The sequence below is a fragment of the Macrobrachium nipponense genome, chromosome 34 (assembly GCF_015104395.2).
Source record: "Macrobrachium nipponense isolate FS-2020 chromosome 34, ASM1510439v2, whole genome shotgun sequence".
NCBI lineage: Eukaryota > Metazoa > Arthropoda > Malacostraca > Decapoda > Palaemonidae > Macrobrachium > Macrobrachium nipponense.
Genome location: NC_061095.1, coordinates 16,273,485 through 16,299,030, shown reverse-complemented (window position 1 = coordinate 16,299,030; position 25,546 = coordinate 16,273,485). Strand labels below are relative to the sequence as shown.

At 37.8% G+C, this 25,546-nt stretch overlaps 1 protein-coding gene across 2 annotated transcripts; it reads left to right on the top strand.

Annotated features, from left to right (window-relative positions):
- Positions 1 to 337: 337 nt before the first annotated feature.
- On the top strand, positions 338 to 25,546 carry LOC135207660 (rhomboid-related protein 2-like). 2 transcript variants are annotated; one of them, XM_064239508.1, is made up of 8 exons: positions 338 to 375; positions 10,877 to 11,289; positions 12,720 to 12,938; positions 13,870 to 14,031; positions 14,415 to 14,560; positions 21,380 to 21,593; positions 23,164 to 23,277; positions 25,185 to 25,546. In XM_064239508.1, exons 2-8 carry the CDS (start codon positions 11,263 to 11,265, stop codon positions 25,437 to 25,439), a joined length of 1,137 nt encoding a protein of 378 aa, XP_064095578.1. In that variant the 5' UTR covers positions 338 to 375; positions 10,877 to 11,262; the 3' UTR covers positions 25,440 to 25,546. The 2 variants fall into 2 exon arrangements, with proteins under 2 accessions (XP_064095578.1, XP_064095577.1); XM_064239507.1 differs by having other exon boundaries at positions 10,877 to 11,298.

Below are 25,546 nucleotides of genomic sequence, written 5' to 3'. Positions count from 1 at the left end.
GATGCAACCGATTCATATGGAACAATTAAGCCCACCATTGACTTGAAATCCAAGCTGCCAATGAACGTGGCGTTCATTAGGAAGAGGCATGAGGAAGTAAATGGAAATACAGAAAGTTGAATCTCACTTCTTTAAAGAGGAATGAAAAACTTGCGCAATGATATATAGTGATTAACAGTAAATAATAACTGTCATGCAGGTGTTCATGAACGAGAGAGCAGGTGGCATGGCGGGGACGGACATGATGAAGTCGACGATTCGTGTCGTGGCTTTCACCCGCACCGTTGCTACTTGCTACTTTGCTTTAGCGTCAGACTGTCAGTTTAGACGTTGAGATTAGTGTAGTGCGGACGTCATATCGGACGCTAGACGACCGTAAGCTCCTGTGGACATTTCTTTTGTGATTTTTCAGCGCTTGTTGGCGTAGACGTGTTTATTAAAAGTCGAATATTGCAATGTTCAGGATTGTTTCTAGTGCATTAATTGGTTTTGATTGTTGATTTCGTAGGAAACATTAAAAAAAATTCTGATGGATCTGATCCATTCCCTGTGATATCTTGAATGCATAAGGGTTATTATTTTATTCAAGTTGATTTTATTCATACTCTGCTTAAATAATTATGTAATCCCCCACTGCCATTAGAAAGCCAATGGTGAATTTTGGTTAGGCTTTGGGCTAATATCACAGTGGTCGCCAGGGAAACATTGGTTCGGTAGCCTAGCCTATTGGGCAACACGAATAATGCGTTGTTCTAGCCGTAACAATAGCAATTCATAATGACTGTTTTATTATTATTTATATGCAGATTTTTCATTACTGTGGAACCTTCCACAGCAATTAGAAGAAACACGTTTTCATTAGCATAGGCCTACTGTGCAACAAGCGCGTGTTAGCCTACTGACGTAAAAAACCATTCATTACTACTGTTTTAAAATTGTTTTTGCACCATTTACATCATTAACGTTTTAAAATGATTGCGTGATCCTCCACTGCAATTAGTATTCCAGTGATGAATTGAGTATTATATGTCTTAAGATTGCGGTAACCAGGAAAATATACTGGTTTCATTAGCCTAGGCCTAATATACAACACAAGTATGTGTTAGCCCACTGGTATAGAGAAAGCTCATTATTAGAGTTGAAAGGCTTCATAAATCGTTTAGTTTATTAATAAACGAGCGACTAATCAGTCTAAAATCTAGCATGAAAGCGACGAAAACCATGTGTATCATAAGCCTACCAAAGACTAGGCCTACAGTTGAGTCAGAGTACGGTATTTCTAACGGAGTACTTTGGCTACCAGTATTGATGAAGCTATTCGTCTGAGGTGAATAATAGCGCCTCAGCGGCGTAGTTGGTATGGTATTAGCGTTCCACCTCGGTGGTCGCGGGTTCGATTCTCGGCCATTCCGTTGAGGAGTGAGAGATGTGTATTTCTGGTGATAGAAGTTCATTCTCGACGTGGTTCGGAAGTCACGTGAAGCCGTTGGTCCCGTTGCTGAATAACCACTGGTTCCATGCAACGTAAAAGCACCATACAAACAAACAAACTGAGGTGAATAATTAAACAGCTAGAATGACAGTATATGAACAAATTACCAGAGATTCACGCGTGATAAGAAATGAAGCTATTTTAGACTAAATAACCTTATTAATTGCCATTGTCAGCGCACGGTCTCAGAGGACCTCTACTTATTCAAAGTTGGTAATATCGGTAAACATAACTCATAGGAATTGATTTAGTTACTCGACTGCCGTAGCGTCAGTAACATGCATTTTAGATAAAGAAATCGTATCGCCAAAGGTAGGTCGGGCACGCATTCCGCTATTTCATGACCATGTCCACGCCTGCTTGGTTATGCAAGACCGAATTCCTTTCAGTGGCGTCACGACACTCTTGTATTTATTATATTAATAAGGAATATCTTAAAGCAGGTCAGCTGTCGAGTATGCAAGGTCAGATAGGTTACATCGAGTAAAGTAAATCGCTCCAGTTGTTTTCCGCTTGTTATGTGATAACTTTTGAACACAGTCGTGTCAGCAATCCACGATTTTATCATTGGTCACGAATATCGCGTAGTTAAGATGGAACTCGCTCACTGAATAACTAGCTTTGTTTTCCACCCTTGGAAAAACAATGATAGATAGATAGATAGTTGCTCCATCTACCTACCACGAATGTCATATAGGCCTAAGCTAGAAAGTTTCTCCAACAGGTATAGCCTATGACAGTTGGATAAATAAGAACAGAAAGTGTCATGGTCCGTTTCTTTAAAAAAAAAAAAAAAAAAAAAAAAAAAAAAAAAAAAGTGTAAACAACTGCGTACTCAGTGTCACCAGAATGGAGTTATTGATTCCTTACATAGTGAAGAGAATATTGAAATACCAACCGCCACGTTACACTCTTATTCTCGCATGGTTAATATTGCCAGAAATCCTTAGATTCTATATTTCCGCCCATTAGCTTCGTCATTTATGATAACGAAACTTATAGAATTAACAAAGAATTTTATTATATTTTATATATTTTTTATTTAATTATTTGTTTTTACAATATGCACGAGAACTTACTCATAGTGCCGTTTCAGTGTACTTTGCTCGGCGTTCCGTGGTAACAGGTCATTTAGACGATGTTTCGACGATTTTAACAGGAATTTCCAAGCTACCTTGAGTAGCCAAGCTTTTTCATAATTAAGTCTTCTGACTCAGGGAAGAATTGCTCGGAAATGTTATGTTCCTTATCCTTCTTTGGTTTTACATAAACGTCAGTGTATGTGATTGGGTTGAATTATATTTACCCGCTGACACACTATATCTATAACCGTATTGCATAAGCATACTACATGAAATGCAGTTGATATCTTTATAAAATTTGTCGTTAGAATTTCATATGAATATCGACTACATATATAGGATTATACTAATATATATATATATATATATATATATATATATATATATATATATATATATATATATATATAATCTTTGTTTTATAGGTTTTATAGGCGGAGAACGAGATCGTGCGCAAGCTTCAATTCGGATAGCGTAGTTTACAGGTGGCCACTCGTGGTAACAGCTATTTTTACTCGCTCTCATGAAGGATACCAGGGATAAGGACCTCTTCTGCTCTTCAGATATTTCTGAAGTTTTTTTTTTTTATACCTAAAGCTAACTCTTTAAATAAGTTTAATTCTGAGATAAGGGATTTAATTATGGGATGAGTCATTGGTCGTTGGTAGTTTTTTTTTTTTTTTCTCCAGTTCTGACATTCTTCGTGGCAGAAGTCTCAGCTTTGAGAGATCCGAGCTCTGGAAGGGTCAGCGAACTTCCTCTGCTGGGCCTTGTTCAATTCCTCCTGCTGTTCTGGGAAAAAAGTGCTGTAATATAATCATAGTACCTGCATTGATTCGAAGACCTCGTTAACTTCACAAAATATAGCACCGTGGGTACAGCATTATTGATTTGATTAGGGAAAGAAACTCAGTGTGTATTTACTTTAAAGATGAAGCTTCTCGGAACCATTGAATTTGTTGTTAGAAAGGTCCTGTCTTTCCAAAAGATTGGAAAGTGTAAAATTCATTGTCGTGAAATAAAAGAGATAGAGAATATCTGATAAAGAATATTCATGGGCTAGATTAATGTAGCACACCTAAACTGGTAGGTATACAACAAAGGGAACGATGAACATGAAGAACGTTCTCTCTCTCTCTCTCTCTCTCTCGTGGGGTTCTTGACGTAAGTAAATGAGAACGGTGATGAAGTACTTGATCTCGTATCGCACTTAAGGCGATACACACAGCATTCATATCAGGAATTTCAGTCATAATGGGACGCAACTTTTGAAAGTGAGTTTATTATATGATGAGGACAAACTCTGGCATGTCCAAGGACTGAATACTCCAATCAGTCTGACAGGTTTTCTAATTGTTTCTTAGTTATTATGGAAGGTGTGTGTCCATTGTTGTACCACGCTAGGTAAAATGAAGAGGTGTTCTTTGGCTCCAGATAATAAAACCTTCGGAACTGTGTTTGTCACGGAAGGATGTGACTGATGGCAATGTTGATAGAGTAAGCTACAAGGTTAATTGTTGTACGAAAAAAAGCTATTCTTTCTGTCCGGTGATTGTAGCGTCTGGTTTGCCGTTGATATTGTTTTATGATGTAGCATGGACGCACATTCACATGGGAATATAGAGCCCTACACTGATAAAGAAACATACAAGTAACACATTTAAGTAGCATGAACTGAAATGAAAGCGGCTGTGAAATGAAGCAGGAGCATTACCCCATGAACACAACGGCATGAAACTTATATTTACAAACAAACAGGTTAGGCTACACGTAGATTTTAGGATGGGTAAATATCCCTTCTGATCATGTAGTGGTGCAGTTTGACTGTTGTAAGTAACTGCATCTGTCGAGATGAAATTCTTGAACGTGGAGGGGTATCCATATGAGTGTAGGCAAAGTAAGCTCTCCATTTTGTTCTGGAAGACCGTAATTGTATTTACCCATTTGTAATTATTTCATGTGTATTTTTTATTTTTTTTACATATTTTGGTGATCGTATCACGCATATATACTATTTTACGCATCTCCATTTCATGACTGTTGAAGGTGCTCCTTTCATTAACGTGTATGGCCCTAGACGTTTTTGCTTACTATAGATTTTTTTCGGTGTCTATTGGTTGAACAGCGCTCAGGCGAATTAGGTTAAACTTACAAGGTGAAAAGAGGGGTTGGGGGACATGCTTAAGCATAACTAGATTAGGGACTCAGAAAGGTCAATCATATGAACTGGATTAAGGTGGTCATTGCCCGACCTTGCTGTCGTGCTTGCCAGGATGAAATATAGTCTGAATTCACGACAGGTCGTTTTTTCACTGCTTCTGTTCAACGCGTCCTTGCAGATCTATTGAGTTAAAATTAAGGGGGCTCATGTGCTTTGACCTTGCTTTAATTTTGTACGATAATTTGGAGCAATTTAGTCATGTACGTTAGAATGATAATGTAGTCGCTTTATTTATTTATTTATTATTATTTTTTTTTTTTAGCTGATAGGTAAGATGGGTGAAAAAAGAGTGAGGGTAGTTAGCTAGCTAACCTTGGTAGGGAATAGTTTAGAAAGTTAAGTATTAGTAAGAGTAAGGTAAAGTGTGGTTTATCCACGATTATATTTGGGTAAGGGTACAATTTTCTAGCTAATATTAACATAATACAATAATGATTATACATTATATGACATGGTGAATTGTACAGATTACATATTTTGAATTTAATTATATAATATAATCATATTTAATAAAGTTCCAATTTTCTAACTCTAAACTTAATTTTAATTATCATAATGATTTTGCATCATATCTACATATTAAATTCTACAAATTACTTTTTCACAAGACATTTCTTAATTAATAGTATAATGGTCGAGGTTCATCGCGATGAATATATGAAGATACTCTTCTCCACCATCTGTGGTCTGTGTTGTTTGGGTCAAGGTTTCTCTCTTCTGCTTCTGATTCTTCTACTAATTCACTATTGTATTGAACTAGTTTACTCCATATATTGGTTGCCAGTCTGTATAATCTCTGATTAATTGGTTCTACTTTGTATTTTTTATGTATTTGTTCTATATTCAGATCGTCATCTTCTTGATTGTTTCTCACTGCAGACCTTAGAATCTTATTTTGGAATTTATGTAATGCACTTATATTGGAAGTCGATGCTAAGCACGTGGGTATTGGTGGATATTCCATTATTGGTCTGATTAGGCTTTTGTAGAAATGGATTTTGATAGATGTGTTCATATTCCTAAACCTTTTCAGCTTTGTATTTTGTGTTCTTGCTATCCTTAGCCTTTCTCTCATATGTCTTGATATTCCCCTTTGTCCGAATTGCATTCCTAGTATTCTTATACTTTTAGTAAAATTCATTGGTTGTTGGTCTAACAATATTTGTGCAGGTTTATGTGAAACAGTAAATATATACAGCGAATTTGAATGACAAATCATGCAGCTGGCATATATAATATTGCAAAGCCATCATACATGGCAGATTATGTCTTTTATATCCTATACAATAGAATGATATGGAGTCTATATATTTGACAAGAATTATATAAGGCCTTTATATGATATACTTATATAAATGCAAGTCATGAAGATAAATACTTCACAAAAATACTAATGCATTTCTGGTAGTTACATGACCCACATCAGATTATAAGGTATGTGATAATAGGGTATAAGGATATATCAATATATATAGGATATAATATATATATGATATATATATGTATATATATATATATATAGTATATAGATATATATATATATATATATTTATATTGATATTGATATAAGGTTATAAGGATAAAAATTAATGGTACCTTGTGAGAGATAAAATATAAGATATAAGGCATAACATATCTAAGGCCTATAGATGTATTGATTCAAATAAATGTGATTAAATATATGTGCAGCATTATATATAATCCATGGTGCGTGCAAACGCACAGATATAAGTTATATAAACAATTCGGTCATTGTAGTAAAATTACCACTTATATTTTCACAGGACTGAAGTTGTAAGGTCATTTTGTCTCGTCGGCATGAAATTTTTGCAATAACTTTTTAGGTGTTAAAATGGAAAAATCATAACAACCTGTCGATAGAGTGAATTCAGGCAAAATGTGTTTATATGAAATTATGCAAATATTCTGTCATGACGGAATGAAGATATGCAGTCATTTCGCATAACAGGATTTAATCCTAATGCAATTTTGTGTGTAGTGGTAAGAATGAAATCATACCATCACTATACACGGTAGAATGGAATCATGCAGTCGTTATGGTTCTCCTTAACTTGCCTTTGCAACATTCTCTTGTCTCTTGAAGAGAGAAAATGAACCATTGATTATATAATAAGAGAGCGAAGTGTGGGCATGACTTTTGGAATTTCATACGGCGAGTCGTAACACGAACATTGTGGAAGTGGAGGTAATTGCAGACTTCTTAAGTATTGTTAGATAGAGAGTAAAAGGAAGTGTGATTGCATTTTGAGAATTCCTTTCCAGTGAGGTCTCACGAACGTTGGGGAATTTGTATAATTACAGACGGTCGACTGGTGAAGTATCGTTCTGTAAAAAAAGAAAGAAAAAAAAAGTAGGCGACTAGTGCCACCAGTGCACCTCACGTGGTGCACTGTAGGCATTGTTTAACGGTCTTTGCAGCGTCATACCTTTGACTGTACCTCCGTTCATATTCGCTTTCTTCCATCAGAATATCCACCCTCTCCTAAAAATTCATTCATAGTGCGATGTTTTCCTCCTGTTACACCTTTCAAACCGTCTATTGTTAATAACCATTTCGGTACTGAATAACCTCATAGGTCTCAGCGTTTTTTTTTTCTTTTCCCCTATTCCGTAGAAAAGAAAATGAACGCGAGTGCTTCGGGATATTCGTATAAAATTAAGCCCAGCAGATACATCAAGTTCGTTATTCATTGTGTGCAATAGCTCTTGTGAATAAACCAAACATACAATTATATCTTTAAACCAGCTCCCAAAGAGGAAAATAGCTACGTGGAGAAAAAAGATAAATGAAAGGGAAACTGAGAGAAATAATAGAATGGTTTATAAGAGAAATGGAGAAGAATAAGAGAAGAGTATTGTTCGACCATTAAAAATGGTATTCTCATCTGATTTGTTGTTTTCAGGACAACTTTTTCCAAGAAAGCTATTGTAGGCTGCATTGAAAGTAAGACGAGTGTTATTTTCGTGTCATTGTCAAATTATCGAATGATGTGATTTTTGTTACCGTGCAAATGTTTCATGTGTTGTTATTCTTGATCATGTATGGTTTGAATGGAGCAAGAAATGTGAAATAACCGGAGTACTAACTTCTGTCATGAAATTAACATAATTTGAAAATGTTCACGTTCTGTTATTTGGACCATTTAGCAAATAATTTTTGTTCATTAGTGTTAGAGGTAGAAATTATTATTGAAGATGAACGTTTAATTCACATATTCTTAGGTAGTACATTTTACCTAACTAATAGGAATTCTGCAAAAATGAATGCTTTCTCTGTAGTGAAATTACCAGATAGAATCGTACAGTATTAGCTTTACATTTGTGTAAGAAAAATAATTAAACAAGAGAAGCATTTTATTTATATGTTCATTGGTGTTACTGTATATTTTAAAAAGTGAAAAGAAATTTTACAGAAATTTTTGTAAGATAGAAATAATTATATATTCAAGAAAACTTTTTATTCATATATTGGTGTTACTGCATACTTTAAAAAGTGAAAAGAAATTCTACAGATATTAAAATGCTTTATTCCGTAGCGAAATTAACAGATATAAAATCATATACTAGAAACTGTTATTCGCAAATGCACGTAACTTAGGATACTTAAGACGATATTAAAGGCTATCCTATTATCCTCCACGAACTCAATATAGCTCATTATGAAAATATGCTTGACAGGTGCAAGTACAGAGGTGAGGTGACTGAGAGATGTCACGCCACCGCGACCTTGAGCTCTTGTTATTGACGTTACCCTGAGAACGGGCGGTTCACTCGTGACGAATTGTGCAAAGGAGCCGCTGCACTTTGCAGCCTACAATATTGAGGCGTGGTTTCATGGTTCGTGGAAGCCTTGACCGTTCGTTAAAAAAAAAAAAAAAACTGAAAAGAAAAAATTCTATATTCAAGGACCCCTATTCCTTTGGGGTGGGGGGGGGGTTGTTTATGGTTGAGAGTTAATTAGGAAGGTTGTCCCAGCCCTTTGTGCTTCCTTTCCTTCCCAGATATCCTAGACCCCTTCAGGAGTGACACGCTTCCACCTCCTCCTCCTCCTCCTCCCCTCCTGCCCATCCTCCTCCTCTCCTCCTCCTCCTCCTCCGTCTTTTGCTTCCTTGTTTTACTTCTCTCTGTGTCTCCTATTGCCTTCTGTTGTTTGAAGCTTGAATTTACAGTCAGTGGCCTCTTGAGGGCTTGTTTCGTTCCATGTGAATAGGGTTCATTTTCTGAATAGTAATCATATAATAATTATAATAATATTCTTCAGCTTTTTTTCTAAAGAGGAATTTACCCACGATACTGAAAATTCCAAATATATTTTAAATGTTTGTCCAAATTCATTTTATTCAAAAATGAAAAATAGGTTTTTCTTTAAAAGCATTAAGAACTTTATTTTTTAATAATAATACCATTATCAGCGGTAAGTAAAGGACAAAGTAAACTTATAATTATAGATTTAACTCGTGCTAAAACATAGGTTGCAAGCATGGATTGCCAAGCACTACCTAAAGCCTATTCTTCTAGTTTAAACTCTTGATAAACGTAAGTTTCACGCTTGGATTTGTAAGCACTAATATTGATAGAGGAAATTATACCTTTTTCTTGAAAGTTCACGATTTCAATTTGATTGGCTTTTTTGACACTGAATTATTGAATTTTTTTCTTCTCGTGACAGGTGATGGAATTAATTGAAATCAGTTTTTGCCTTTACAATTTTACTTTTATTTAAGAACGCTTTTATTTTTTCACACACGAACGTTCTCTTCTGTGGCAGCTAGCTCTTTCGAATATATATACAAATCAGTCCAGAATTTAATAATATTATTATTATTATTATTTTATTATTATTATTATTATATTATTATTATTAAACAGAAGCTTTTCATGCGTACGAAGACCCAAATAAGCCTGGTAGAATAATACTAATAATGATAATAATCATAAATGTAGCGTGCGAAGATTCTCCAAGCAAGCAAGCAGTATAATAATAATATATAAATAATAAAGATAATAATAATATGTTTTGAAACAGTTTGGAAATTGCAGTCTAACCTTGACTGTAGAGGCTCAAGTATAAAATTTTGCAATTAAAGTGCAGAAAAACGGCACGTTATAGTTTGATAAGATCGATTATTTACAGTTAATACCGGGGTGTCACGCATACGCCACTTCCGTCGAGGTAAGCTGTGCAGCGTAATGCGTAGTAGTACAAGAAAATATATATATATATATATATATATATATATATATATATATATATATATATATATATATATATATATATAGTATCATTTGTTACAGTATATTTTTTTCTTAAAAAGGACTATTAAAAAATTATAGCCACTATAATTCAGTTAATACACCGATGCTTCATTTAACAATATTTATGTATAGGGGGTCAGATAGAGTCTACAGCACCAGCGTTAAGGCGTCCCAGCCGTGTCTGCTTTCTTCCAGATATTCCTCGTGTGGCGCTCTTGGGGATTATTAAATTCTACTTTTGGGGGTTTAGGGGGAGAGCAAATCCGGTTGGAACTCCTTATACTGTCCATAAACGCGTTCGGTTTGTATGCACTATCTGACCCCGTGTAGATATTACCTTTATATTACTTTTTCTCTTATTTTCCATTGAGGCGAGGGCCGCTGTGATGGGAATTGGCCGAAATGTAGGGGCTTACTGAAAATTTCTTCGTTTTTTTATGTGAATTTTTAAGAAAAATCGTTAAACTCAGACTACGAGAGCACACAAACGCACATGTATATATATATATATATATATATATATTATATATAAATATAATGATATATATATATATATATATATAAAATATATATATATATATATCTATATATATATATATATATATAGCAATATATATATATATATTTATATATATAAATTGTATATATATCTATATATATATAATATATATATATACATATATATATATGTGTGTGTGTGTGTATGCATGTATGTAATGTATGTATAACACCTAAATAAAGAGTATTACATGAACATTATACATTAATGTAAATGTAGCATACTGACGTTTTTCTTTCTTTCAGGATTTACGTTTCAAGACACTCCAACTTACAAGACGGAAACACCAGTGGCCTGTAAAATCAGCAATAGTTGGATTTTCTTTATATGTAGTTATCACAGAACTTTCAATAAAAGACTGGGAAGCATTTGAAAAAAAAATAGTGTAATATGAAGACTACAACGAATAATGTAATGTGAAAATAATTTCATCTTGAACTGCAAGAGACAAAACCACCTTTATTAATCCCCGCTCCACTAAAAAGGACGTCATCCAAGAAGAATCCCTTTTCCCGTCCCCTTCGGCAACTAAGGATGTCTCTCCGTCTCTTCGTCTTAACGGAAAGTGACTGGAAACTTGGAGAATAGTATTCATGCAGTGACCCCGGGACGTCTGCAAAAGTCATTCAACATGGCGCGAATCGAGCCTATGGAATCGGTGGGTGAAGTGAGTATGGCCTGCCACTTTCACGACACGCTAGGTCTGGCCTTGTTAATGTTTGCATTTGTGGCTATTTGAATGCGACATAACTTTTTTTCTTGAGTAAGGACACGTACAATGCTTGATGATCACAATAGAATGTCTGAAAGAAACGAAAAATATTGACACTTGCGAATGTGACATGACTTTTTTCCTAAGTAATAGGGTCACGTCATGTTTGATTATAAAAGATAAAAAAAATATTAAAACTTGTTAAAAAAACAAGGCAAAACCTACATAGTTATTGATAGTTCTTGGGGATATATTTTTACGAACTAATGTCAGATTTAAAATATACACTTTTAATTCATTATTTCCTTGTCTTGCTAGAAATATCTAAACGAAACAAAATGAGATTGAAACTTGTTAAAAAAAAACACACAGGGCAAAACCTATATTGTCATTGACAGTATTGTGTTTACATTATTATAAAATAGTGTCAGATGTAAAATATACACTTTTCACTCATTTTTTGTCTAAGGTAGTATAGCAAATCCATCGAATAAATTTAATCCTCAAAGTATAGTATTCTACTAGTTAATCATGAAGGCTGTTGAAATTAATTTGATATTAGGAAACACGTTTACATGTTTCCTAATATTATGATAATTTGTTTCTTTGCTACTTAATCCTTTTTAAGTTTTATCCAAAATTATATTTACATTTCTTCCGATCACCTAGATGTGTTCATGCACTTTTTCTCATTGTAAGCACTTTTAATTTTTTTCATTTATTTTATTCCATATCCAGCAATTCACCAATCCGTGTGTGATGATTTGAAACGCCTTCATGTTACTGATTTTGACTTCTTCCCGGTAGTGTCGTCAGTGCACCTCATGCGTTGCACTGTAGGCATTACTTAAGGTCCTTTGTAGCGTCCCTTCTGCCCCAAGCTGTAACACATTTTATTCCTTTTACTGTATCTCCGTTCATATTCTCTTTCTTCCGTCTTAATTTCCTCCCTTTCCTAACAATTGTTTCATAGTGCAATTGCGAGGTTTTTTTTTCCCGTGTTACACCTTTAAAACCTTCTTTACTCAATTTCCGTTTCAGTACTGAAAGACCTTACAGGTCCCAGCGCTTGGCCTGTGGTCTGAATTCTGTATTCTATTCTATTTTATTATTGCAGGTGATATTATCGTTTTCCTCTTAACATATTCCAGATGATCATTATTTTATTTTTCTTTCTATCACCTAGACGTGTGTATTTCCTTTCTCTCTCATTGAAAGCACCTACTTTTTGTTTCTATTATTTCTTTTATTACTTTATTCCTCATCCAGTAATTCACCTGTGCTGGTGTGGTGATTTTAAATAACTTCTTGTCACTTATTAGGTTTTATCCTGCGTTGTTTATGCTTATTAATCCGTCACGTAATCCACTCGGCAGATGAGCCCTATCCCCAAGTGGATCCTAGTCAAGGCTCACGACTTCTGGAACCGTCAGGACGTCAGGAAGGACAAGAAGATACCCATGCAGCAGGTGAAGGAGTCCCTGCTGATGACGGACGAGTCCAACAGGATACCCAACGCCCTGGTCATCGAGTTGCTCCGGAAGGCGGACGAGAACGAGGACGGGTATCTGGATTACGACGAGTACATGAAGTTCGTAAGTTGGTCGAAATGTATGTTAGTGGAAAGATTATTGTCTATAGCAGTGGTTCCTGAAGTTTTTCAGTCCCGATACCCCAAAGTTTTCATATGAAGTTCGTAAGTTGGTCGAAATATGTGTTAAATGAAAAGATTATTGCCCATAGCAGTGGTTCCTGAAGTTTTTCAGTCCCGATACCCCAAAGTTTTCATATGAAGTTCGTAAGTTGGTCGAAATGTGTTAAATGAAAAGATTATTGCCTATAGCAGTGGTTCCTGAAGTTTTTCAGTCCAGATACCCCGAAGTTCAACTCCAAGGCAACGTGATAATCCCTCTCCAATATCAACCTGTTACTCCCAACTTTTAGCTTTTAATTTTCAGCACAGCAAACGGGACGGCTATAAACAAACAGCTGAATTGTATGGACTTTTTTTTTTTAATCATATATATATTGGAAAGCAGGGGAAACCTAAAGATGGTAAATCTTGAGCCCACACCACGGTTTGTATCGAGGGGACCTCTTAATTCAATATTTTTCAGGATGTCTTTTTGATACCCCCTCGGGGTACTGGGGCACTGCTTTAGGAAGACCTGGTCTATAGGTGCTATGTGATGTGACGCCTGATCTCGAAGTATTTTCTAGTAATCGCATGCAATTTAACCAGTTGCGCTTTGGATACCAAATTCTAATATTTTACGTGTCCTCTGCTCGCATTCTTGAAACACTTAAGGTTGCGATCATCTGTAGTTACTAAGGTTTTTATATGGCAAAGAAGGGGCCTTCCATTTTGTATATATTTTGCCTTTCTAAATTACGTTCAGAATTTAAGCATGATAAAGACCCTATACCAAAACTACAATGCTTTTTAAAACTATTGTTGTAGAATTAGAATTAAAGAAAATAAACATTCTTATATGCATACGTTCTTTGCCGTCCTTTTACCACCAGGCAGAAGCTGCGTCGACACGTTCCAGAGGACGAGATACGTTCAGCAGAGCTGCGATGACAATAATCCCTAGAAATGAGAGAACGGTCGAGAAGAGGACCTACTTTCAGAATTACTCCTGTTGCCCGCCTCCTTTCTTCATGGTCCTCGCGACCTTTGTAGAGGTAAGATTACTTGACGTTTTTCCTCTGTTTGTTGTGTTTTTGCATTTGACGACATTTTGACAAATTGAAAATGAATAGATTCATCTTTCTGTTCTGAGATGCATCGGTCTTTATTCCGTTGAAAGTGAGATGGATTGTTTTAGAGATTATGGTCTCAGTTCATTCCATGTGTATTTAACAGGTCTGTTATTGATAGCAGACCAAAATTATTCGTACAACTATTCTATAAATAGTCATGCCATGTCAATTGTACATAAGGTATAGTACTTTCTACACCCTTCACATAATCAGTTTTACCACTCAGATTTTTGTTTAGCATAGTAAGTTTAGTTCACAGTCCAGTCTTGCATAGTAAGTATGTAGTAAGTTTCCACCAATTGCAGACGGGCGTCTTCGTCTACTACATGGTTGACATGGGAGAGAAAATGGAGGCTGCTGGACCAGCTCCTATCTATTCACCTCTTATCTACAACCCAAAAAGACGTTATGAATGCTGGAGGTACCTATCGTATGCCTTGATCCATTCTGGGTGAGTGTAACACGTATATATATATGCTTGCTGTTATGGAATCGAATTCTTAATCTCTGGAAAAAAATATATATAAAGTGGAATAAATTCGATGGTCTGTTATATGAGATGTTGGTCTGGGCTGGGAAAGCAAAGTCTTCACACATTTAAGGATTTCATGGTTTATAGTTTTATTTTTTTTATTGGAGTGTAGAATTGACATATATTCCTTCATATTTATGTGAAAGACAAGTAAAAATGTCTAAGGCCGTTGTATACATAAATTTCAATTCGGTATCAATTATACGGCATAAATTGTGTCTCATATTTTTAAGTGTTGTATCCTGCAGACGTAAAGACGGTGCAAAGCTGTACCTACTATTAAAATAACATGCATCCTTCTTGGTATCTTAATTTTATTTTTATGGCCCTTGATAGATGAAGGAATTAATCTACATTTCCTATTAGCCGATGTATAGTGTAATTGTACTTGAGAATCGCATCTTACCATGACTTCTGATATGATTAAATATAAACAACGCTACACAAACCTCACGAGTAAAACTATCGGTCTTGTGGCCAATAATTCCATTTAGTTTAGTTTACATTGGCATTGAGGATCCGTTTTCTATTAGTATCGACGTATAACTCAACAGAAAACTGTCAATATTTGGAAGGGTGACTTTAGAAACAAGTAATTTAAAGTTTTTTCTCTCACTTGCTTCTTTTGCTTATTTTCGTTGAATAACGTTAGTTTAGGGCTGTTGTATTTCCAAATGAATTTGTGGGGATATGGTTCCATTACAGAATTAAGATACAAATTTGAAAAAAAATTCATAGCTATTTTCCGGGTTACGTTGCTTGAAATAGAAAGGCCCCAAGCCAAATTGAACTTGTAATATAGCCTAGGAAGATGTGACTGTGTTTAATGGGAACACACTATTGGAGCAACTGGCAGACTTAGCTCACCTAGTGTAACTACTTCTGGGAACTGGACATCAGCGAATGTAACCTTCCCTAGCCTTTGGACACCATTGTAACCTTCCCTAGCCTTTGGAAACCATTGTGACCTTCCCTAGCCTTTGGACACCATTGTAACCTTCCCTAGCCTTTGGACACCATTGTAACCTTCCCTAGCCTTTGGACACCATTGTAACCTTCCCTAGCCTTTGGACACCATTGTAACCTTCCCCAGCCTTTGGACACCATTGTGACCTTCCCTAGCCTTTGGACACCATTGTAACCTTCCCTAGCCTTTGGACACCATTGTAACCTTCCCCAGCCTTTGGACACCATTGTAACCTTCCCCAGCCTTTGGACACCATTGTAACCTTCCCTAGCCTTTGGACACCATTGTAACCTTCCCTAGTCTTTGGACACCATTGTAACCTTCCCCAGCCTTTGGACACCATTGTAACCTTCCCCAGCCTTTGGACACCATTGTAACCTCCCACCTTTGGCACCTTGTACCTTCCCTAGTCTTTGGACACCATTGTAACCTTCCCTAGTCTTTGGGACAACCATTGTAACCTTCCCAGCCTTTGGACACCATTGTAACCTTCCCCAGCCTTTGGACACCATTGTGACCTTCCCCAGCCTTTGGACACCATTGTAACCTTCCCTAGCCTTTGGACACCATTGTGACCTTCCCTAGCCTTTGGACACCATTGTGACCTTCCCTAGCCTTTGGACACCATTGTGACCTTCCCTAGCCTTTGGACACCACTGTAACCTTCCCTAGTCTTTGGAAACCATTGTAACCTTCCCCAGCCTTTGGACACCATTGTAACCTTCCCCAGCCTTTGGACACCATTGTAACCTTCCCCAGCCTTTGGACACCATTGTAACCGTCCCCAGCCTTTGGACACCATTGTAACCTTCCCTAGCCTTTGGACACCATTGTGACCTTCCCTAGCCTTTGGACACCATTGTAACCTTCCCTAGTCTTTGGACACCATTGTAACCTTCCCCAGCCTTTGGACACCATTGTAACCTTCCCTAGCCTTTGGACACCATTGTGACCTTCCCTAGCCTTTGGACACCATTGTAACCTTCCCTAGTCTTTGGACACCATTGTAACCTTCCCCAGCCTTTGGACACCATTGTAACCTTCCCCAGCCTTTGGACACCATTGTGACCTTCCCCAGCCTTTGGACGGACCCATTGTAACCTTCCCTAGCCTTTGGACACCATTGTGAACCTTCCCTAGCCTTTGAGCACCATTGTGACCTTCCCTAGCTTTGGACACCATTGTGACCTTCCCTAGCCTTTGGACACCATTGTGAACCTTCCCTAGCCTTTGGAACACCATTGTAAACCTTCCCCCAGCCTTTGGACACCATTGTAACCTTCCCCAGCCTTTGGACACCATTGTAACCTTCCCCAGCCTTTGGACACCATTGTAACCTTCCCCAGCCTTTGGACACCATTGTAACCTTCCCCAGCCTTTGGACACCATTGTAACCTTCCCCAGCCTTTGGACCACCATTGTAACCTTCCCCAGCCTTGGACACCATTGTGACCTTCCCCAGCCTTTGGACACCATTGTAACCTTCCCCAGCCTTTGGACACCATTGTGACCTTCCCCAGCCTTTGGACACCATTGTAACCTTCCCCAGCCTTTGGACACCATTGTAACCTTCCCCAGCCTTTGGACACCATTGTAACCTTCCCCAGCCTTTGGACACCATTGTGACCTTCCCCAGCCTTTGGACACCATTGTCTTCCCCAGCCTTTGGACACCATTGTAACCTTCCCCAGCCTTTGGACACCATTGTAACCTTCCCCAGCCTTTGGACACCATTGTAACCTTCCCTAGCCTTTGGACACCATTGTAACCTTCCCCAGCCTTTGGACACCATTGTAACCTTCCCCAGCCTTTGGACACCATTGTAACCTTCCCTAGCCTTTGGACACCATTGTAACCTTCCCCAGCCTTTGGACACCATTGTAACCTTCCCCAGCCTTTGGACACCATTGTAACCTTCCCTAGCCTTTGGACACCATTGTAACCTTCCCCAGCCTTTGGACACCATTGTAACCGTCCCCAGCCTTTGGACACCATTGTTGGGGGCACTATTATAGTAATTATTATTCATGACGTTTGCGAATGAATGGAATAAGCCACGCAGGTCCGTAAAAGCTGATAAGCCAACTTTCACAAAGAAATGAAATGACTGGACCGGAAAAATACCAGTGGAAGTTGCACATAAATACAAATTAGCTATTTATCCGTTTCTTGTTTTTAATGTGGGTCACATAGAGTTCCATTCTTCAAACCTTATATTTAGCCATGTATCTACGTACCGTTTACTGGATGGTCAGTTCTTCGCGAATCTCCACTGGAGAATGAAGCAACTGAAGTGATTATGCTGATTATGGAGAAAAATAACTTAAAATAAAATTCGTTTCAAAAGCTTCTTCAGATTTTTCATGCTAATATGATCCTGACTAAAATCATATTTTTCAGACCACTGCAGTTGCCTTACTGATGATGTTTTTATCAAGAAAACGAATTGTCTGGTCCAAGGGCGAGTTTTAAAAACGCCATGTTCTTTTCTGGCACTGTTTATAAAGATCAACGAGTGATTTAGCATTAAAATAGGTTTCAGAACACTATCAAATATAATAATAATAATAATAATATGTTTTATTTCAGCTCGGGGCCATATACATTGAGTATACAAAATACAGACAGTAATTTACACATCTAGATGCATGAGACATGGATAAAATACAAAATACAGACAGTAACTTACACAATCTAGATGCATGAGACAATGATAAAATAGAAAAAGAAAATGAATAATCGGCACTTATCCACAAAAATAGTTGAGGTACCCCTCCCCCCCTCCGCATAAAAGCTAGTAATCATCATACTGGTAATAACAGTAATGATATTGGTGAGAAAAAAAAATACTGCATTGAGAGAATAACAGTTGGTGCACATATTATATAACTCAAATTTCAACTAGAGACCTTAGGTGGTTACAGTAGTCAGTTCCAGAGGGCTTAATACATAAATTAAATGTAAATAAAACTTTAACTTGATAGGAATCACAGTAATAATGAAAAATTAAAATATCAGCAATAAATGTAATAATGACAAAAACTGCAGATGACATCTTGCCAATACAGAGTTAAGTCCTTAGGGGACAAAGGCCATCCTTTTCCATCTTTCCCACAATTTAGATTTCTTCTTGCTTCACTCCTTAGGATGCTTTGTATGAGCGAGTTGCTGCTGTTTCTCACTCGGGTTACCAGACTGGACATTGTTCGCCTAACAATGATTTTTAAATTGTCCAGGTGGTTTTCAATGAACATGTGTGGCGGAGTGGTAGGCGGGGAGTGTTTGTGAGGCGTCTCAGAATGTCCATTGTGCACAACAGTGATGCGTCTCATGGTCTCTCGGGTATAGTTCGTCCAGAGGGAACACCCATAGATACTGTAGCAGTACGAGCGGAATAGCAGCAGTTTCACGTCTCGGTGACAGAAGGCAAACCTCCTTGCAATCATGTTGCCAGCTGCACATAGTTCCGACGCCTCTGTTCAAATGTCTGCCGTATCTTTTAGGTATTCGGTGATATTTGTGCCCCAAATACGGAAATTCGTGCACAAATCCAGCCGATGGTTTCCGAGGAAAATTTGAGGTTCTGCAATATGCTAAGCGATCTCGGGGGCAGCGACATGCACTGGGTCTTGGTTTCGTTGTAGATAATATCAAATTCCTCTGCATATTGGCGGCAGGTGTCGATGAGTCGTTGGAGACCTTGCACTGATGGGGAAATCAGAACCAAATCGTCGGCGTAACAGAGGTTGTTTATAGTTGTTTCATTGACGGTGCATCCGATTGGGAGCGAGTTCAGTTTGACATTCAAGTCATCTGTGTACGTATTAAACAGGTATGGAGAGAGAATGCCCCCTTGCCGAAGCCCGTTTAGGGAGCCGAAGTGTAAGATAACACGTTACCCCATTTGACACAGAATTGCTGTGTGGAGAACCAGCAATGTAAAATGCCAATTAGGCACAGGGGTGTGCCCCTTTTATGCAGCTTCAGGAAGAGCTTCAGGTAGTTTACTCGGTCAAATGCTTTTCTCACATCTACAAAACAAAGGAAAACAGGAGAGGCTGATGATAGGTAGTAGTTCAGCATTCTTTCAGTATGTAGATGCAGGTGTCGGTTGAGTGGTTTGCTTTAAACCCGAACTGGTTGTCAGTGCTGTGTAGAAAGGGGAGAAGTCTAACTAGAAGAACAGACTCAAGTATCTTCGATGCGATCGTTGTGATTGCAATCGGCCGGTAGTTGCCAGGGTCAGCTGCATCCTTTAGCTTGTTTTTGATCAATGGTATCAAGTGAACTAAGAGTAGGGAGTCTGGAAGAAACCGGTGAATTATGCACGCATTGAATAGGGCAGCTAGCAAAATGTAAATTATCGGATGGCAGAGTTTGAAGGCCTCTGCAGGAAGACCATCACAGCCGGGCGATTTATTATTATTGGTAGCTGTTTTTATGGCAATCGCTGATGTTACCTGGCGTAATACGGTCTGCAAAATGAAATTGAATGTTTTCAGTAAGGAGGTTATCTACATCCCTTCGGGAATCTTGATCATTTATGCAATTCAGGATATTGTTGAAGTGATCGCCCCACATACTTGCAATAGCTTCGTCTCCGACTGCTTCCCCTACTCTCTGTGATAGCTTTTTAGTTTTGGGATTTAAAGACTGGATATCTTTCCAAAGACGAGGATAATCACCAGATTCTAAGCTTCTAGACATTGCATCGGCTCTTAGTTGTTTTTCATTTAACCTGCAGTGCTTAAGAGCAAGTTTGAACTGCGCTCTCGCCTGTCTCATTAGCAATGCAGTGTGCCCTTCCCTGGGGCTACCATTTTGCCTCCACAGTAAAAAACATTTTCTCGTGAGTATGTATAAACAGATCTTTAACCAAGTCATTCCATCCAGGTATATTACGAGAATTACCTTGACGAAATGTGTAGGCAGTCCTGCCCGAAGCAAATACCTTGGTCTACATTGATGTCATCAGTACAGTACCAGTATTTCAGTTAATACCTACAATTTTAATAATTTGAAATATACTTGAAATTATATCTTAGTTTTACCAGACCACTCTGCTGATTAACAGCTCTCCCAGGGCTGGCCCGAAGGATTAGATATTTTACCGTGGCCAGGGACCAATTGTTTACTTAGCAACGGGACCTACAGCTCATTGTGGGGTCCGAACCTCATCGAGAAATGAATTTCTATCACCAGAAATAAATTCCCCCGTGATTCCGCGTTGGCAGAGCGGGGAATCGAATCCGGACCACCAGATCGGTAGTCGAGCGTGTAACCGACTCGTCAGACAAGGAACTTTTTTTTTTTTTTTTTTTTTTTTTTAAGCCATCCAATATAGCTTATGTGGGTATTATTGCAATTTCGATTCGTTAAACAGGTATCAGTGATAAATTACCTTGGTCTGTATCGTTATGATTAGTACAATACCAATTTTTCACCCTGGCTTTTAACCAGATCCTCACCATAGGGGGTTAGCGCCGTCAGTGGATCTCATGCGGTACAATGTAGGAATTATTTAAGGTTCTTTGCAATCACTTTCGTTCCTTTTACTGTACCTCCTTTCATATTCTCTTTCTACATCTTACTTTCTACCCTCTCCTAATACTTGATTCATAGTGCAACTGCTTTGAGGTTTTCCTCCTGTTACACCTTTCAAACCTTTTACTGCCAATTTCCGTTTCAGTGCTGAATGACCTCATACGTCCCAGTGCCTGGCCTTTGGCCTAAATTCAATTCGACTCATGTAACCAGCTCCCCTTTTCTAGGTACATGCACCTCATCAACAACCTCGTGGTCCAGTTTGTCCTGGGCATCATCTTGGAGGTGGTGCACGGCTGGTGGAGGATTGGTACCATCTACCTGTCAGGTGTGCTGTTCGGCGCCTTGGCCCAGTCCATCTCGGACCCTGATTCGTACCTGGCCGGAGCGTCTGCGGGCGTCTTCTCCGTGGAATACGCCCACTTGGGGAACATGCTGATGGTAAGGTTTATATAGATAGTAATTGGCTATTCGAGTGTTTTTGTTTGTTATTTTTTCATGTCGAATAAAAGCATCGAATGCATTTTTCACTGGGTTGTTATCTTGCCGTCTTGTATTTTAAATCAATAGTTCCCTTAAAAAGAAGGAGAAGAATCTCAATATCTAAAATCAGTAATCCAACCCCGGTCCCCCCTCCCCCAAAGAAAAGACAAAGTAATGAAAAATGTATTTTTATATTTTTTTATTTTTAAATTGCAATCTTATATTTGAAATCAATAATCTCCCCTCCCCCAACCAAAAGAAAAGACAAAGCGATGAAAAATGTATTTTTTATACTTTGTTTTATTTTTAACTTGCAATCCTATATTTGAAATCAATAGATCCCTTAAAAAGAAGGAGAAGAATCTTAAATTTGAAATCAATAATCCGCCCCCACCACCCCCAAAGAAAAGACAAAGCGATGAAAAATGTTTTTTTATATATATTTTTATTTTCAACTTGCAATCTTATATTTTAAATCATTAGTTCCCTTAAAAAGAAGAAGAATCTTAAATCTGAAATCAATAATCCCCCCCCCACCCAAAAGAAAAGACAAAGTGATGAAAAATGTTTTTTTTTATACTTTTTATTTTAAAATTTTTAACTTGTAATCCTATATTTTAAATCAATAGATCCCTTAAGAAGAAGGAGAAGAATCTTTTATTTAAAATCAATAGTCCACACACCAGCCCCAAAGAAAAGACAAAGTGATGAAAAAAATATTTTTATATATTTTTTTATTATTAACTTGCAATATTATATTTTAAAGCAATAGTTCCCTTAAAAAGAAGGAGAAGAATCTTAAATTTGAAATCAATAATCCCCCCCCCCAAGAAAAGACAAAGTGATGAAAAAAGTTTTTTTATATTTATTTTATTTTTTAGCTTGCAATCTTATATTTTAAATCCATAATTCCCTTAAAAAGAAGGAGAAGAATATTATATTAAGAATCAATAATCCACCCCACCGCCCCCCAACTCCCAAAGAAAAAGACAGAGTGATGAAAATTTTTTTTTTTTTTTATATATTATTTTTTAATTTTTAATTGCAAACCTATATTTTAAATCGAATAGCCTCTTAAGAAGAAGGAGAAAGAATCTTATATTTAAAATCAAGTCCACCACCCCCAACCCCCAAAAGAAAAAGACAAAGTGATGGATTTAAAACCTGCAATTCTTATTAAACAATAATTCCCTTAAAAAGAAGGAGAAGAATCTTAAATTTGAAATCAATAATCCCCTCCCCCCCAAAAAAGAAAAGACAAAGTGATGAAAAATGTTTTATTTTTTATATATTTTTATTTTTAACTTGCAATCCTATATTTTAAATCAATAATTCCCTTCAAAGAAGAAGGGTCGTCTATTTAAAGTCAACAATCCACACATACACACACACACCCCCCTCAAAAAGAAAAGACAAAGATTGATGAAACTTACTTTTTTTTTGAGTGATGAAATTTTTTTTTTTATCTCTCTCCTCTCTCTCTCTCTCTCTCTCTCCCCTCTCTCTCTCTCTCTCTCTCTCTCTTTAGAACTGGTCCCAGATGGAATTCCGGTGGCTTCAGCTGGTGGTCATCATCGTGCTGAGCTTCAGCGACGTGGGTTTCGCCGTGTGGGACATTTACTTCAATGGGAATAAGACAAAGGTGAGGTTACTCTTGTAGGAACTGAAGGTCCTCACTAGTGATGGTGACTTAGTAAATATATCTTTAGAACTTTAGTTAGTAGTAACTCTTGTAAGACTTAGCCCTCACAGTGAGGATGACTTAATAAATGTATTTTTAGGAATGAGTGCCTCATATTTTCTATAGAGGCAAGTCGATTTTATGTACAAAATAAAGTTTTGACTGAAGCAGTAATATGATGGTGAGCCCTATTTTTCGTTTGTGATTTGTTGGGATATTTGAGTTAGATAAAAGTCCAAGAAATAAGCCGAGAAGATTATATCAGTAGCCAAAGAAGGCATTCGAATTAAAGAAGAATATTTCCTGCCAAGTTCCAGTAGTTCTCACGTCATCTTACGCGTAGAAGGGGAGAAAAATATGGCCTCCTTCCCAGAAGACTAATTCTTGTCTTGCCTCCATCATGTTTCAGAGAAAACTATAATTATAATCACACCTTCCCGCCTTCAGGGAAAAAATATTGTCCGGATTTTTGTGTATTCTCATTATTTAGAAAACGAGTTGTGCATGCATTTCTTTTCCATAAGAGATCTACTACTGTAAAATCTTGGGCGATGAAGAAAGCTAAGAAAGACAATAAGAACACATTAAAAGAGGTTTGTATATCAGCATAGAGTTCTAGAATGTGTATTTTACAAATGCCTCAGTAATGTTGCATATGGGGGAAGAGTTGGAGAAGGGCACATTTGCCTGAATCGATCTAGTAGGTCTTTGCAAGAAGAGGAGGAGGCAAGAGTATAGGAACATCGTCAGTGGACAGCCCATCTTTTCTATTTATCTTTTAAGGTGAAGAAGGGTACATCTGACCAGATCAAGTCTCGATTACTACCTGGAGAAACAAGACTCCTGTCACTAGGTCCCTTAAGATGAATGCTGGCGCCTCAGTGGTGTGGTTGGTTTGGTGTTTGCTTCTCACCTCGGTGGTCGCGGGTTCGATTCCCGGCCATTCCATTGAGGAGTGAGAGATGTGTATTTCTGGTGATAGAAGTTCACTCTCGACGTGGTTCGGAAGTCACGTAAAGCCGTTGGTCCCGTTGCTGAATAACCACTGGTTCTATTGCAACGTAAAAACACCTTAAGATGAATGCTATTTAGCTAAGACTCCTGTCAGTTGGAGGGCCCCTCTTCAAAGTAAATGCTATTTAGCCCAAATTTCCTATCAGTAGGATCCTCTTCAAGGTGAATGCTATTTTAGCACAAGACTTCTGTTACTAATGTGAATTCTATTTAGCATAAGACTCCTGTCAGTGGGAGGCCCCTATTCAAGGTGAACGCTGTTTAGCCTGAGATTCCTATCAGTAGGACCCTCTTCAAGGTGAATGCGATTTTAGCACAACACCTCTGTCACTGAGGTGAATTCTATTTAGTATAAGACTTCTGTTAGTGAGAGGCATCTCTTCAAGGTGAATGCTATTTAGCCCAAATTTCCTATCAGTAGGACCCTCTTCAAGGCGAATGCTATTTTAGCACAAGAATTCTATCACTGGGTCTTTCCTTAAGGTGAATGCTATTTAGCTTAAGACTCCAGTCAGTTGGAGGTCCCTCTTTAAGGCGAATGCTATATTTAGCCTAAGACCTATCAGTAGGAGGTCCCTCCTTAAGGTGAAAATGTCATTTAGCATAAGAGTCCTGTCAGTAGTAGGCCCCTCCTTGAGGTGAATGCTATTTAGCCTAAGATTCCTATCAGTAGGACCCTCTTCAAGGTGAATGCTATTTAGCCTAAGACTTATCAGTAGGAGATCCCTCCTGAAAGTGAAAAATGTCATTTGGTATAAGAGTCCTGTCAATAAGGAGGTCCCTCAAGGCGATTGCTATTCGCCTCGGAAAACAATCACGCCCCAAAAAGGAATATAAACCCCTTTCCGTTGCAGACCGGTCACGCGGCACATCTGGGTGGTGCCATCGCTGGTATGACCGTTGGGACTTACATCCTTAGGAATTTCGAGAAGAGGAAGTGGGAGAAGTACTGCTGGTGGGCCTCGCTGTTGGTCTACCTCGTCCTCATCGCCGTCGGCATCATCCTCAGCGCGACACTGCCCGTCCCTGGGTATTTCCCCTCCAACGACAATGCCCCGATCTGGAATGCCAGGACGTATTTCTTCGAGGAGAAAAATAGAACACACTGAAGTGTTATGTCAAATGGAAAGAATAAGAAATCGGAAAAAAGAACTAAACTTTAAGAGAAGGAATAAGTGTGATGAATTGTGTTCAGAAGTACAGAGCAAAAAGAATA